General features: G+C 36.8%; 1 protein-coding gene across 17 annotated transcripts in view; it reads left to right on the plus strand.

Moving 5' to 3' along the window:
* Positions 1–13,438, plus strand: part of MFF (mitochondrial fission factor) — a 34,721-nt gene extending 21,283 nt beyond the window's left edge. For 8 of the 17 annotated variants that reach the window (XM_033426248.2, XM_033426244.2, XM_033426285.2 and 5 more), the window contains 5 exons: positions 3,102–3,260; positions 6,902–6,934; positions 8,440–8,499; positions 11,654–11,738; positions 12,579–13,438. In XM_033426248.2, coding sequence (XP_033282139.1) covers positions 3,102–3,260; positions 6,902–6,934; positions 8,440–8,499; positions 11,654–11,738; positions 12,579–12,710 — 469 coding nt within the window. In that variant the 3' untranslated portion in view covers positions 12,711–13,438. The remainder of the gene's footprint in view (positions 1–3,101; positions 3,261–6,901; positions 6,935–8,439; positions 8,500–11,653; positions 11,739–12,578) is intronic. The other 9 variants (XM_004262623.3, XM_033426292.2, XM_004262625.2 and 6 more) reach the window with 5 other exon arrangements.
* The last annotated feature ends 3,771 nt before the right edge of the window (positions 13,439–17,209 follow it).

Below are 17,209 nucleotides of genomic sequence, written 5' to 3' on the forward strand. Positions count from 1 at the left end.
AATGACCCAGTTTCGTTCCTTTTTATGGCTGAGTTTAAATTTTTTTATTTGTAAAGAGACTTGCAAGACTGCTTAAAGCTTGAAGAAGAAAGAATTGCTAGACTGTTTCTTCTAATTCGGGTGAACTGTGGTCATCTTACGATTTAATCATTCAGTTCATCTGTAGATAGAAATAAATATTAACAATCAAGGGCATTTAATCTATATGTACACTGCCTAAAGTGTTGTATAAAATGCTTCCTACTCTGTTTTTGCTGTTTATGAAAGATTGCCATGTACATTAATGAAAAGTCAGATTTCTTACTAATCTTTGAAACTAATTTCTTTTCAGAAACAACCTGAAGTCCAAATATGTTTTTGATATTAGTGTTTGATGAAATATCTTTACTAGTATTAATGAAGACTTAATTTAATTTTTATCTTTCTTCATAAACATGTTTTCTTATTAAGTTACAATTACAGACCATGTAGGATTTTTTTCCATTTAATACCATATTCCAGTTTTATGTGATGATAGAATCTTAGAATTGAAAGTGATCTTATAGACTGTTTTTAAAACTCAGTCTTCTGTGCATTCCATGTTAAGAATTCCTTGCAATTAATCTGAAAATAATTTATTCTAGATTACCTGATTTCCTGTGCAGGGACAGGAAAAACTTGTACTTTTAGAACTTAAATAAACAATTCCTACTGCTTATTTCTGACAAAATGAGTTCTATCAAAGGAAGCCTTCTGGGCTTCCCCGGTGGCGCAGTGGTTGAGAGTCCGCCTGCCGATGCAGGGGACACAGGTTCATGCCCCGGTCCGGGAAGATCCCACATGCTGCGGGGCGGCTGGGCCTGTGAGCCGTGGCCGCTGAGCCTGCCGGGAGGCCTGCATACCGCAAAAAAAAAAAAAAAAAAAAAAGGAAGCCTTCTTCCCTTTTAAATTTTAATGGGCAAAAATGCATCAAACTTTTTTCATGGATTTGGATTCAGTTTGTCGGCGTTTTTGCTGTAAGATTATAATTCTAAATATTGATCATTATACACTTTAATATGTATGTAGCTAATTTATTTACTAGTACAAAGTGATATGTGAAGTGTTCAATTTAGCCCCAAAATACGAAGACAAATGCTTTAATTATATCAATAGATATTGTACTGATTAGTGTTTTAAAACTTGCTTAAGTATAAATTTATCCAGGTATGTTGACACTGCTATCAAGAAGAGTGTAAGATGGATTGCCTGTTTATGTTGACGCAGAACTGGCCACTCCATTCCTGCCTCTGGTGACACTTTTCTAACATGAATTCAGTCTGGTTTCTCACAAAGAGCAAGAGCTTCAGGTTTTCTCCATGCTGCCTAAAGAGAATTATGAGTGCAAGGCTAGTACCTAGACTTTGAGTCCCAGATATACTGATTCTTTTACTCTTCTTGGATACGCAGGGTGGGTTTTGCCAAGTACCGTGGGTCAGTTGATAAGCTATATATATATATATATATATATATATATATATATATATATACACACACACACACTGTTGTTGATACGTTATATATATTACAGAAGATTCCTAGTCTGTGGACAGATGTTTAAGGTAACCATCCATGAGCCTGCGTCTGAAAAATTGCATTTATCTTGACACGATTAGGCCTAATTCCTATGGTGAATCAGCCCTGACAGATTAATTTCTCAGTATGCCAAGATTTGGCTTAAATCTTTGTCTTTTAAGTAGTCTTTGGAAAACATGGTTTTCATGTTTATTGTACTTCTCACTTTGGATCATCAAGACATTGAAAGTTATTCACAAAATTGTGGAGAAGATTTTGTTTTTAATTTTCTGGGACTCTGGGAATAATATTAGACGACAGTTACCCCTTCAAACATTATTGCACTTATTTTGTGGTTCCCAAACAAATACATGTTAAGTTAGAAAAGATTTACACAAATCAAAATAAAATCTTTTATCTTTTCAGTTGTTCACTGTCTGCTCCACTTTCACCCTTTTGTGCAGAATACAAAAGGATGAGGTTTAGTCTAAGGCGTTCTTGCCCTGACACTGAGAAAAAATATTGAGCCCACTTCCCATAGTCCTCTTGTAACAAAACCTCTTACAACAAACCAGATGCCAAGTCCATATATCAGTTAGATACCTCATATGGCTGATCATGCTCTAACATTAGACAGGCCTCTGAAAGTAAAGAGTTCAGGTTAGAATTGTAAAATTGCTTCATTCAAATGCTCTCAGCTTTTAGGAGGTGCTGTCAGGGGAGCCAAAGAAATTGTGAATCGCAACTCACGTGTGAAAGAATGGTTACGATCACTGTCACTGAGCAACCCAGAAATAGCTGTTTAACATCCATCCTTACCTTTTCATTGTATTCACAGAATTGGGAGTAGTTATATGTTTTAGTCATTTAGCTAGGGAACATATGCTTTAATGTAATTAAGTAATCAAAATGCTTTTGTTAGCTTTCTGAAACTTTAATTCATCTTTAAATTTACTCATCATAAACTCAGATTGCTTCATTGTCTTTGTGAAGTATTTGAAATGGCATTTTCATGGAATCACGTTGGATTCATGTGTGTAAACCTTGACGCCTATATACCAGAATTCTCTATCTGACTGTTCTGCCCATCCATAAGTTGCAGTGCAGTGTTGTTTGTTAGAGGCTTGGTTTACTGAATTGGAATATACACACAAAGCAAAGAATGCCGCTTCTCCGAAGCTGGGGGTTGAATATACTCCTTGCCGTAGTTCTCTTCCCTCTTAAAGTTGTTCTTTCATATTCAGTTTGTTCAATTTGATGTTTAAAGCCACAGTTACAGATACTGCATGGTAGCCTGTTTTTTAAAGCAATTTAATGTTTATTAACTTCTTTGGCTTGACTCTTTTGGGGGAAAATGAAGGGTGGGAAAAATGGGCAAGAAAACGATAATTCTTAAAATTTTGGGGAAATTCTTAAAATTTTAATAATTTTAATAATTATTAAATTAAATAATTATAAAATTAAGAATTTTAATAATTCTTAAAATTTTGGGGAAACTGCTGAGCTGAAGTTTTATACAAATCTGACTTGAGTGTTTTTCTCTTCATTTGCTGTGCTTGTGTAAACAGTGTGACACCATCGCCACAACAGGTTCGGGTTTGTCCTCCCCGTATGCTACCTGAAGATGGAGCTAATCCTTCCTCCGCTCGTGGCATTTTGTCGCTTATCCAGTCTTCCACTCGTAGGGCTTGCCAGCAGATCCTGGATGTGCTGGATGAAAGCCGCAGGTGATCGGCCCTGTGATTCGCGCCAACTTTACCTCCTGTCTTTTGGCTCCTCATGAGTGGACTGTGGTGTCTTCCTTTTATGTTCGCACCTTTGTCTCTTTCTCAGATGCAGCGGTTTAAAACAGCTTGCTTTGCTTTCTTTTAATTTGAAATTATTGTCCAAAATTCACATTTCACAAGGTTCTGTTAGCTTCTCTTCAGTCAGGGAGGGAATTCAGTTAATAACTAATTATACACAGGAAGTATACTGGTTTTTTTCCCAAGACTTTGTTGACCTGTTTTTAAGTACCTGATTCCATTTTTGGATATGCTGAGGGGTACTTTTGGATTGAGTGTGTGATGTTGGACTGAACTGTACTCATTTTCTTCAGTAAGTCTTTTGATTCACTCATTTATGTTACTAATGTGGTTGGATTAGGAAGCAAATCTGAGAAGATGATATCAGTGTAGTTGCCAGGATGATTTTTTTCTTTCCTCTTAACTAGGGATTTCCACACCTGTACTGAAAATCCCAGGTGCTGTTGTCTTTTTAATGCTGATTTTTTTTCAGTATGGATAGTGTATCTCCAAGTAAAATCATTAGTAGTGTATACTTAGACTTTGTTCATTCAAATAAATTTTTTGCCATTATTTCAAATACTTTTTTCTCCTTGCTTCATTACTAGATGGTGTTTTAAAAAGATGGAATTTGGGAGCTTTTTTGGCATAGTATGAGGAAGGTACAGTCAGTTTCACTTCAACTCTAAACATTTTATGTAGTAACTCTGTGAGTCAGTGTTTGAATTTTCATGATCATTTTTTTAGACTGGTAATTTTGCATTTTGAAGAATTCCCAATAAATTCAGCTGGCCCTTCAGTAAACCTTTTTTGTTACTTTAGGAACTGATATGTCTTATGACTTGCTCTGAACAAACTTTTTATTAAGTGCTTTTGACCCTCACATAAGCCCCAGGTGTTTCACCTCCTGCTGCTCGACTAGTGTTTCTGACCCTTCCCAGGGCTCCCATACGTGTGGGTCCAAGGACTTAAAGCTGTACCAGAAAGAGCATAAAAGAGAAAACTCATGGCAGGGGGAAAATTATATATACATCTATGGACATATGTATTCATGTATAGGTGTGTATGCATGTGTGGGGGTGTGTATATATATATATATATATATATATATATATCCCTCCCCAAAGGTTTAGAGTCCCTCTTATCTCTTTGAAGCTTCAAGGACTATCTTAGGATATTTGGAGCCTGTAAGAAGCATCATGGTTCAGAAGAAAAAAACATGGATCAAGGGAGGGGGTCAGATTTAATCTTGATCCACCCCACTGAACAGCTATAGCTACATGATGGCCTTGGGCGAATTGCTTAGCTTCTCTGGGCCTCATTTTGTTCATCTATTTTTAAAAAAGAAGGGTAATACTAATATTAACCTAGTTTTCTGGATTCTTATGAGGAATCTTCCCCCCCTCCTGCTTTTATTTAAGATATAGGGATAATGGACTCAAATTCTTTATTTAGTGTCATGGGAGATCCTTAAAAAGATATTGAATATAAAGTACCTGGCACCTGACTAATATTTCCAAAGCCCTGTTTTCTCCTCCCTCCTTAACATAGATTTATTCTTCACCAGGTATCCTCTTTAACTTTTTAATTAAAATAGGTCCTTAGAAGAGACTGGATTATTAGGTCAAATTACATCATATCAAATGCTATTTTAGTGAAAATATCTGAATGAGAAAGATGTTTATAAATCCTATATAGATTAAAAGCTAGATGACAAAGCCCCAGTATGTTAAAATTATTTGTCCCATCCCCCTACATATAGACAGTTCAGTGCAGTATATGGAAACATAGTTGGATTTTTTTACTCCTTAATGGAAAAATTTTGCCTCAAGCTCACAAGTACAAAAATCTTACTAATTATAAAATTTACTTTGTATTCTTTTATTTATAAAAAAACTATTTTGAGCTTTAAGTGATTTTTTTTAATTGTAATAAATTGATAACGAAAATTCCCTTTTTTGGGAAGGAAGTATCTTTTCTTATTCACTTAAATGAGATTTTTAAAATTCATAAAGTAGTTGTATTAATAATTCTTTGCTCCTGGATACACACCTTGGAGCCTGGAGGATTAGATTCTCATTAGTGTTATTGGATGCTTTCAATTTTGAAAGTTTTTTTTTCCCTGTTGCACTGAAATCTCTTATGATCAGATGTTCAGCAGGATTTAATCAGAGTTGTAAGTGCCAAATCAATTTTTATTTCTACTACGAGAACTGTCTAGCATGACTTACCAGATATAAGAAATAAGAATGTGAAATTTGGATAATGTTCTATTTGCATGACTATAAAATAATACTGCTTATAAAGTTTTAAGTGCTTTTATGTTCCTTGCTCTGTACATCATTTTTTTTCCTTTCTGCTTTTTATTCCTGGCTGTTACGCTAATGCAATATCTTATCTTTGGTCTTAAGCCATCACATTAGGTATAGTTAAATTAAGTTAGAACTATTTGGCAGAATGAAAGAAAAAAACCTGTCTGCCTGTTTTATTATCATAAAATAATGCATTTTCACAGTTGTTTGGCATGGGAACTATTTTTAGTTTATACTTTGAGGGACACTGTTGAAAGGTTTATGTATTTTTGTTTTCTCATCTTGAGCACTTACATGATCTAAAACCAAGTTCATCTGAAAACAAAGTTAAATCCTAGGTATACATTAGAAAAGTTTATTTACATAGGTCAGTGCTGTGCATTTGGAAAACTGAGGTGTCAAAAATTTACCAAAACACCTGGGACAAGCACCAGGTGTGTTCTTTGGATTTAAAATGCTGTTTAGCCCTTGCTGGTTATGAGATGCTCATGTCTTCTGACCCTGCTAGAGCTCCGTATCTCACTCGCCAATGCAAAATATTAACGTTTTTAAAAAGAAACTTAGTCCCTATGAAAGAACATGATTTAAGTATTGACAGATTAGTCATGTTCAGCATGCTTAAGTTTTACTTTTAGAAGGAGCTTGAGGGACTTCCCTGGCGGTCCAGTGGTTAAGACTCCACGCTTCCACTGCAGGGGGCGAGGATTCGATCCCTGGTCAGGGAACTAAGATCCCACATGCTGCGTGGCATGACCCAAAAAGGGGGGGTTGATTATTTCTTTAACAGATTATACTAGCTTTGAATGAACAGAATGAGAAACCAGTATGTAAATAATTTATATTTTTTGCAGGTATCCATATAAATATATTATTTGGAAGACCTAGAAATGCAAAGTTGCAGTTGAAACAGTGTTTGTTATTTATCATTTTTAAATTTAAATTTTTAATTTTTAAAATATTCATATAATTCCTGATACATCCAAACTGTTTACTTACTGTAGAAGTTTCCTTTTTTTTTTTAGCAAAGAAACATATTCTACTAAGTCAGACCATTTATTTACTCAAAAATGTCAGTATACAAGTTAATGCGGGAACTTGTAGAGCCTTGAATCTCATTCCCTTTTGCCACTTTAATTACAAAACATATTTTCAAACTTAAAAAGATTTTTTAATGTATTAAGTCATAGTTAGAGTAGAAAGTGGTACTTGACGTTTCTAACTTTGCCAAATACCTCTCTAATTTACTTTTATATTATATGTGTCAATTGCCAGTGTGAGAAGACAAAATGAAATACGTTGTGAAAGGTAACTGTGTTATTTTCTGGCTCTGCATCATAAAAGGGGAATCTCTGTGGTGGAATATGTTGAATATGGCAGCTCCTTTTGAGCAATGTATGATTTTTTTAGAAAAAGCTTTAGGTGACAAAGCGGTGGCTTCATTTTTAACCTTTCCTATGTTAATGTAGTGTAGGATTGTAGTTAAGTAAGTTTTCCTAATGTCACAGAATAAATTAATTAGTAGGATGGGATGAGTTGAAAACTTGTCTCAAGCATATGTAATTTTTCACTGTTCTTTAGCCAACAAAATAGAAGTCTAACATCTGACCCAAAAGTCTCTTATCCTGTAGGCTCTGGAAATTTTCTTTAAGCACCAGTAGTGCCTTTAGGAAACATACAAGCTAAACATTAAAATTTTCTTGTATAAACTGACCTGACATAAAATAGTGATTTGTATTGTAACCAAAATTCTACAGCTGTGCCAACTTGCAGAAAAAAAATAGTGCATTTGGTACTAAGTGTTTACTGTAAGAATTGTCTTGATACTTAAATTCAGACAAAACCTGATCTGTCTGTAGAGTAGGAGACATTCAAAATAGAATGTAATAATTCTTCAAATCCTTATATGGGTTCTATACCCCAGTCTCCTTTCTCTGGTTATAAATATTGCTGATTACTTTTTGGGGAATTGACCAGTGACCACATAGAGCTTTTGTTTTCTGATTTAAAAAAATAAAATAAAATTTATTGGAAAGGTTACTGCTTACCTAGGTAGAGAACTAATTGTCCTCTAGAATCAAAGTATGTACTCGGTGAAAATCCAGTGCACCTTAATCTTCATTTCCAGCAGTCCTGTATGTCGCTTCTGGTTGTCTCAAGGTCAGACTCACATATTTGATTGCACTTCCTGTAATGTGCTGCAGTATGCCCCTCAGAGCATGTCCCTGATCTTAGCTCCAGAGCTGAGGCTTACAGTTTTGCTCTTGAGAGCTGAGGGTTTGAATGAGACACAACTATATTAAGGTATCAGGCACTAAGCAAAATTAATGAGGTGGGAGGCAAGGAATTGTGAGAAATGGGAGTTTCTTGAAATTTTTGAGATAGAGCTTTGATATCAGATGAGCAACCATGATGATGCAGGTGCTACTAACCAGTTCTTGACATGCTTCTAAAGTTGCTGGTGATTTTTTTTTCCAACTAGAAGAGAGAAAGTATACATTTTGAACAGAGTTGTCCTCTGTCTTGAATTTCATAAATCAAAATATAAGCACCAAAAAAATTATATGCTGGTGCTATGAAAAACGTAGGTTCCCTTTGTTTTTTAACACATTGTAAGATACTAAACTTATGAAAATCATAAAGTGGAGGACAGTGAGACAAAGATACTTGAAGTGTTTGAAATATATTGTATTGAAACATACAAACATATTTGACATTTATTTGTCTTATTTTTGTCTTATTTTTGCTTTTATCTTGTTACTCTCTGGTTCCTGATTCTGTCTTGTGCCTTCTCCCGCAAAAACCCGCCTTAGACCTGTGTTGCGTGGTGGGTCTGCTGCCGCCACCTCTAACCCTCATCATGACAACGCCAGGTAAACTTTGAGACTTTGTAATTACCAGGGTAGAGAGTTGACTGAACGTGTAGTTTGCAGGACGTAATGCATGTAGCAGCCACGCCTTTATATTATAGCTTGAATCTCTACAGCTTTTCTCTGAGTACATCCTGTTTTTCTCTGAGAACAGTGAGTCTAATCATTCATGACATTTGGCCAAAAGAGTATAAAGAAAAGCAGTTATGATACATTATCATGGGAACATCAGAGACAGGGTATTTAAACATGGTTTTAATAGCTTATTGGCGGTCATACTAAAACACAGAAAAAAATAATCTTAAACCTTGTTTTATGTGCATCATTTTAATTGTTGCCTGAGGTTCTGTCCAGCATTTCCTTTTCAGTTGTTAATTGTCTGTAATGTCACTTCCAGTGTGTAGATAAATGTGTCTGTAAAGCATCATCTTAAATTGGGGGAAATCAGCATTGGTAACCTGAGAAGTTAAATGTTTAGAAAGAGAATTTAAAGAATTTTTGTCATCCGTTGATTAAGCTTTTCTCTCTTATTTTTGTCCCTTTCACACTTTCAGATATGCTTAGCCTGAGTAGTTATTTCTTCCTGTCATGCACAAGGACAGATAGAATGGCACATACGAATACTTTGAGGTTCTCAGGTGCCAAAATCTCATTTCCCAACTTCTTGGGTTAAAAAAAAAAAAAAAAATTGGTTAGTATTTACAGATAGCATTTCTGTAATTTTTTCAGAGCCAGTTTTATTTATTTTAAGCAGAAATTGATTATCTGTAGCAGTAGATTTAAAACTGTCAGCAGGGGCTTCCCTGGTGGCGCAGTGGTTGAGTGTCCGCCTGCCGATGCAGGGGACATGGGTTCGTGCCCCGATCCGGGAAGATCCCACATGCCGCGGAGCGGCTGGGCCCGTGAGCCATGGCCGCTGAGCCTGTGCGTCCGGAGCCTGTGCTCCGCAATGGGAGAGGCCACAACAGTGAGAGGCCCACGTACCGCAAAAGAAAAAAACAAACAAAAAAAACTGGCAGCATTATTTCTATGATGAGAGGAAGCAAGCTGGCACGTTCATTTTTAGGCAAGAAAAGAGGGAAATACTGTTTTCTCATTAATACTGAATTTAGGTTAGAAAATTGAAAAGTGTGTCCTTAGGGGTCCCTTTCCACTCCGCTGACTTGTTTCTTTTTACAATATTAACTCAGTCCGTTTTAAGTTTTTCCTTGTGTATTTCTCGTAAGTTTGTGATCCTTTTATTTTTCTGTGAAAGTATTTTCAGGCAGTGATCTGACTTAGATTTCTTACAGAGTTTTTAGCTCTGATCAATACAGGTTTTAGTTTTAAGTCAAATTACACAAGTAAAGTCTTTTGTCATATCCTTAGCTTTCTTAGCAAATGAAGATTTCTTTTACAGATATTTAAAACCTTAGTTAGTTCAGGATCTAAATTGTGGGGAGTCCCTTTCAGTTATACTTCATTCTCTCTCTTCAGTCTGGGTCCCTTTACCTTTGAAGCAATTGCTTCTACTGTTTGTTGTTTTTTTCCCAATTATTTATCTCATGTATGACCTCACAGAAATAGAAGAGTTTTATTTTGAGGATAAAGTGTAGAGAAGAGGAATCTTCAACCCTTATGTTTTCCACTAATTGTTTAAGAATTCTGCTTAATGTTCAAAGGAATAATTAACTCAGATGTTTGTAAAGCCATAGTTCTTAGCACCTACTAACTTAGTAGCTAACTTCTCTATCTGATGCCGTTACTCTTGGTATTCCAGTATATTTGCTGTGTTCCCATGAAGGAAGGGGCAGATTAGGAGAAAGTAAGTTAATTTAGCCCTAAAAAGAACATTTAGAGATTGTTCTAGATTATCTAAAGTCAGTACATACCATCTATCATTGAAACTGCAACCTGTGTAATTAAAATCAGCGTTCAGAATGATGACACTGCAGGATTATACAATTAAAAATTGTTTTATGTTATTTATTAAAGTATTTTTGAATTATTTTCAGTGGCATTTGTAACAAAAGGATTTTCTGAATAGACTTGTCTTTAACGTGTCTGGAGGAAAAATATAATTCTCTTCATACATGTTTGTGTGGTAATATGCTTTTTGTAATAGGGACTTGCTTGAAATATTAAAAATATCAATATTATGCTCTATGTGCCAACTCTGTAGATTACATAGGAGTAACTTTTAAATTCAGTTTATTTATGATCCACTCATTTGGAAAAGTTAATGTGCCATTTTACTGAAATAACCATACAGGATTCAAATAGTAAGGATATAAATATACGAGGTGAATTATATGGTATGTGAATTGTATCTTAATTAAAATATATTTTAAAAGTGGAAATCTGGGCAAAGAGGAATAATAGCATTTGTGTGCATTTGTATCTCAGAAGTTTATTGTCATGCATTTAAAAATCGGTGCGCCTTTAGAAGTAACTGCATTTGAACAAGAAATACTTTTTAATGTTTCTCTAAGGTTTGTCTTAGTGGCTTTCCAGTATTATTTTATACACCGCTTCTTAATTATAGTATTTAAATTCTGGATCTGAATGTAGTGACAGGATGTATTCAGGTGATTTTATAATTGCTTCTATGGAGACACAGTAGAGAATAAGTAATTGGAAATAAGAAGTGAAGAGTGGAAATGGCAAGAGAAGAGGCACTGAGAAGAGTAGGAGAAATAAAACATGATCAGAGTCTTCCTTTTTCAGCTGGAGTTTGTTTACTTTGTGTTCCCTGCCATGAGTCTCAGCAGGGACTTCTGAGGAACCACATACAGACATCAGATGGTGGGAGAATTGTATTTCGTTATATGCTAGCACAGCAGCTCTCAAATCTTTTCAGCCAGGTATCCTTTTTAACACTGCCCATCCCTCTGAGTTGAAAAGTGTCTCCTTATTTATATCTTTCGTCAGGGTTTCTTCTCTTTCTCAAACTTTCAGGACACCTTCCTAGTATTGTAGGTAGTTGTTACGCTAAGCTCTTTCCTTTCCTTTGTTAGTACCCGTTCAGATTGGTAAATATTTTAGTAATTTGTACTGTTAAATACCAGTCTTTTTAACAGTTCTCTGAGCATTACACAATATATTACATGATTTGACTTGCCAGGTACTTTTAGTTCTATTCTAATATTAAATCATATTTTTATTTCTTATCTGCTAGGTATGGCATTTCACATATAGATACAACGATTGAAGGAACCTCAGATGACATGACTGTTGTAGATGCAGCTTCATTAAGACGACAGGTATTTAATGTACCAACTATCATATAATCCTAAATTATATTCATATAATATTTAAAGTGGTAGTTCCTAACATTTTATCATTTTCTGTCCAGTGGAACCCATGGATTAAAATATTTTATCTATCAAACTATTTATTAAACCATAATTGACTTTCCCATTTTGATTAAAGACATATTAAACCACTATTTACATGTTTTGATCAGCATAAAGCAGTATTACCAAAATGGATTGATGTAATTCTAGCCAATAACAAAGAATCCTAACATTTTAAGCAAACCAGTGCATCCATAAATTGCTCTGAAGCTGAGATGACCCTTCACAGTTGGAGCAAGCGGCCTGGGCCTTTTAACCCCATCACAGACCAGTCGGTGGATTCATGCTGCCTTCACAAGGGAGCATGAACTTGGGCAAGACAGTTGTTCAGCCCAGAGCTATTCACAGTAGGGATCAACAGCCGAGGACAGTGCTGTCAACCAGTGACACTCCTAACAGGTAGAGAATTAGTCTTTTAGTCCTGAAGGGTGGCAGGTCACAGGGCCCACTATAGTAGGTTAATTATTGGGATCCTTTTAGTAACTCAGAGAAGGCATAAAACAGTTAAAGCAGGTTAAAGGTGAAAAACTGAAGCTGAGTGACAGAAGCTCATAAGAGAAGAGAATTTAAGTGAATTTAAGCTGTCGTGGGTAACATTTTTTCTATATATAGCTTTCTTTATTTTGCTCCAAATGAAACTCTTCATGTTTGTAATAATTCTTTTTACAAATTAAACTACTTTGTAAGAATCTGATTGCATCATGCATTAAAGCTTCTATTCATTTTTTGATGTTGTTTTTTACTTAGATAATCAAACTAAATAGACGTCTACAACTTCTGGAAGAGGAGAACAAAGAACGTGCTAAAAGAGAAATGGTCATGTATTCAATTACTGTAGCATTCTGGCTGCTTAATAGCTGGCTCTGGTTTCGCCGCTAGAGGTAACCTCAACTCTCAAAAATATTGTCTCAACAGCTGGAAATATAAAGAATTTGCAAACCTCTTTATTTCTGTCTTTGCATTGTATGCCGTTTTACAGTCCCCACCCTGAAAATGTATTTCTCCCAGAAAGGATGGGGGAAAGACTTATATTTGCAGAAGTAAAGGTATGTCCTGTCACTCGACTGTATTTAGTTTTAACCAGTTCTGCCATAACACCTACTTAAAATTCTCCCTTTGCATGTTTTGTAAATAGGACCTAGTTTGTTTGTTGTTTTGTTTTGTTTTGTTTTTGCCTCATCAATCTGCATAGCTAATTCTATGAATGGGAGAGAAAAAAGTGTACAGAAAATGGATTTAGAGAAGTGTCTGTAAAGGAAAAATAATACTTTATATTGTCCTGTTTCTCAAACACTGTTAGATTAAACAGTTTAGTTAATAGACATTTTTGCATCCACATTTCAACATTAACACTACTGAAGTCATGGTCTGGTGTCAGATTTAATAAACTCAAGTCACCTCATGTTTCAGGATCACCTTCAATAAAATAATTCCTAACATTTTCAGCAGTTTAAGATGAGGGCAAAATGTGCATTTTTATTTTTATTTTAGTTTTGCAGATGGTTTTCTATAAAGTACATTTTTACTAAGTCCTTGTGTGAATGATTTAAAAAACTACAGAATAAGGTACAAATGTAGTGTATTTAATAAACTGTCAACCAAAGCTATATTTGTGTATCAAAAGATTTTATTTCATCATATTGTGCTGTGAGCTATATTCCATATTATGTTTCTTTATATGCACCTAAGTTTTCCCGGCTCTGGAGCAAGGAAAGCAATTAATGACTTGGCAGGTAGTAAGAACCCACTTGCTTCCTTTCAGATCTTCGTCCTGGTAGTGGTAGGCGCTGGTTTTGTTACAGCTGTTTTTGTAATTTGTAGTGTCTATAAAGTAGTTCAGCTAAAAATACCTTCAGTTGGGCTTCCTTGGTGGCGCAGTGGTTGGGAGTCCACCTGCCGATGCAGGGGACATGGGTTCGTGCCCCGGTCCGGGTAGATCCCACATGCCGCGGAGCGGCTAGGCCCGTGAGCCATGGCCGCTGAGCCTGCGCGTCCGGAGCCTGTGCTCCGCAACGGGAGAGGCCACAACAGTGAGAGGCCCACGTACCGCAAAAAAAAAAAAAAAAAAACCTTCAGTTGTGTTGCTTTTTCCATTGTATTTAGCTGATATACTAAATCTGATGAGATTAAATGCATCAATGAAACCAAGTGCTGGGAACCTTTAGTTCCCAAACTTTTTTTTTCCTTTTTTTGTTTCAGAAATGGATAGAATTTTACTTAAGTGCAGTATTCTCCATACATCTTCAGTATCTTTCTACCAAGGCAGTGAGTTTTGAGAAAGGCAATTAGGGGAAATTCCTTAGATGTAGGTATATTGAACTGTTCTATTCTTGCTTCTCTCCTGTCCTTCCAAAAAAAAAAATACTTGGAGGAAGGATTCTTTTCTTTAATTCCTAGGGTTTATCCTGAGTTTGGTGACAATTTTTTTTACCCATGAAAGTCTTCTGACTTTTATAATATCCTAATGATGTCATTAATTATATTCTATCTTTATATGTATATCTCAAGGTAATTCCTGTGAATAATTGAAACTACAAAAATGATTTAAAAAACAATGGATAAGGGCTTCCCTGGTGGCTCAGTGGTTGAGAATCCGCCTGCCAGTGCAGGGGACACGGGTACAAGACCTGGTCCGGGAAGATTCCACAGGCTGTGGAGTAACTAAGCCCGTGTGTCACCACTACTGAGCCTGCGCTCTAGAGCCCGCAAGCCACAACTACTGAGCCCACAAGCCACAATTACTGATAACCGCCTGCCTAGAGCCCGTGCTCTGCAACAAGAGAAGCCACCACAATGAGAAGCCCGCACACCGCAACGAGGAGGGGCCCCCACTCGCCGCAACTAGAGAAAGCCTGCACGCAGCAGCGAAGACCCAACACAGCCAAAAATAAATTAATTAAATTAAATTAAAAAGAACAGTGGATAAAGTTAACACCTCTTTTGTTGGGCAGACATGAAAAGGATTGATTCCATAAAAGTCAAAAATGAACATGAGCAGGAATTCCAGGAGATAAGCACAAAAGCTATTTTTCTCCCTATTGACTTTTACCAAACACTGGAGACCTAGAACTTTCTCTCTTAATGGCTGTACGGGGGTAGGAGATATAATTACATGTCTTCTTAGGCAGGCATTAGCTATAACAGGAGACTCCTGCATGAAACTCAAACCCCAAAAAACTACACCCTCAGTGAAAGGGTAAATGAGAAATCAACTTAGCAACCAAAAGGGGACAACAAAGAAACATGTCTTCACCTTGTCACAGATCTAAAAACAAAAGAGCTTGAGTCTCTCTAACTCCAAAACCAAGTCCAGCTATGCCAGTCTCCCTTCCCTAGAAGTCATTTTTCATCATTGTAAGAAAGTGGTTTGGGAGTTGAGAGGAACAGATTCACTACTGGTCAGGATGGTCAAGAAATACTTCTTAGATATTTGAGCTGAACCTTGAAATAAATAAATATATGATTTCAACAAGCAGAGAATGAAGAAGAGATTCCAGATGCAGGGAACAGTGGAAGAAAAGGATACAGTCAGGGCCAGTAACAGTAATCAACCTACCATACTCACTAGTGCCACACAACTAAGTAGCAAGTAGAAGTGTAGCAAGTACATTGTGCCACTACTTTCAGAACTCTGTTTAAAGGTTGGGTGTTTTTCACTTCTAGGAATACTTGTTGAAGCATTTGCTGGTTATTGACACTTTGAGGGATAATTTTATGAAAATATATTTGCAAGAGAGCTTTCCTTCTTTTCCTGCATGAATGTCTGTTATCCAGCTTCTTGATCATATTTGACACTGAAATTGAACTTCTTCTGGCCTCAAGTTTGGAAAAATGTAACTACCGTAACTTGTTCTTTTACTTACAATGTATTATCGTGTCAGTAAGTAGAGAGTCGTGTGTGCACAGCACTGACCTCAGTAGTAAGCGGTTATAGCAGATGCACCACAAGCCCTGCTCTTAAGGAATTGACAGATTAATGGAGGAGGAGGGAAATAAGGCTTATTAAAGAAGTAGAGGATTATAAAAATAATTTTATGAAGGAGAAGGAATTTGAGATATATGCCCAAGAACAGGGAGAGAGTGTTTCAGATGGTGGATGCAGTAAAAAAATAAAAGTATAAAGATTCCAACGTGAGATTGAACATGGGAATGGAAGTGAGAAATAAAAAACAATGAGCTTTGTAGATGACTAGGTGCATGTTGTATGTGTTGGGGGGGGGTGGGTATAGACGTGCATTTGTAAGTTTAGGTACCGGGGTGGAGATGGCATGTCCCCAAAAGCCACCTCACCGCAAGTGGCCCATCGGCTTTAGGCATTTAATCAAGGCTGCAGTTTCCACAAGACCAAAATTGCAAAGAACTAACTTGCCAGCTATTTCAGCTGATTGTGCTACTGCCAACCATCCTTTCTTTTGCCCTCTGAAATGAGAGGCTCACGTCTCTGTTCATGACCCTGTAGCAAACTGGGGTCATCTCTCACCCATTTCCAGGCTAATGAAGATTATATGCACTGTCATTGACTTGTTCAGTCAAATACAGTGAGCTGTCGTGTTTATTTTACTTGTGTTTTAATTTTGTGGCTCTTGGCAGTTTGACATTCATTTAGTAAGTGTTGAGTCTTGGCTAAAAGCTGAGTACTAAAGATAGGATTAATTCATTCAACAAAATATTCGTAGTGGCCCTACTTTGTATCGGGCACGGTACTTGGTACTGACTCTCCCGGGAGTGAATAAAAGAAAAATATCCCTGTACCCACGCAGCTTATGGTCTTATGGGGGAGAGTGAAATTTAAGAAACAAGTACACATTAAAATGCTATTGCCATTGTGATCAGTACTGTTAAGTCAGCAGTCCCCAACCTTTTTGGCACCAGGGGCCGGTTTCGTGGAAGACGTTTTTTCCACGGGGTAGTGGGGGATTGTTCAGGTGGAAATGAGAGCGACGGGGAGCGGCGGATGCTGAAGCTCCGCTCGCGCGCCCACTGCCCTCCTTCTGTGCGGCCCGGGTCCTAACAGGCCGTGGACCACTACCGGTCCACAGCCCGGGGGTTGGGGACCCCTGCTGTAAATGAAAGAACGCTAAAGGAGAGAGTAAAGGGAAGCCTGCCTTCCATTAGGCTGTTAGGGAAAGCCTCAGAAAAAGTGATACTTGTGCTGGAGTCTGAAAGATGAAGAGGATTTAGCCAGAGCTTAGACAGGTGGGAGTGAGAGGTGGGAGCTGGGCAGGGAAGAGGCCTTGCTGAGGACCTGAAGAAGGAAAGAGCTAATGAATAAATGGATGAGAAGGACATGGTCCCTGTTTTCTTAAATTGTGTTAAAGTGATGGATTTATAAACAAAAATATTTACGTTACATTGTGACAGGTATGATAATCGTGGTT

This window comes from Orcinus orca, chromosome 7 (genome assembly GCF_937001465.1).
Source record: "Orcinus orca chromosome 7, mOrcOrc1.1, whole genome shotgun sequence".
Classification (NCBI taxonomy): domain Eukaryota; kingdom Metazoa; phylum Chordata; class Mammalia; order Artiodactyla; family Delphinidae; genus Orcinus; species Orcinus orca.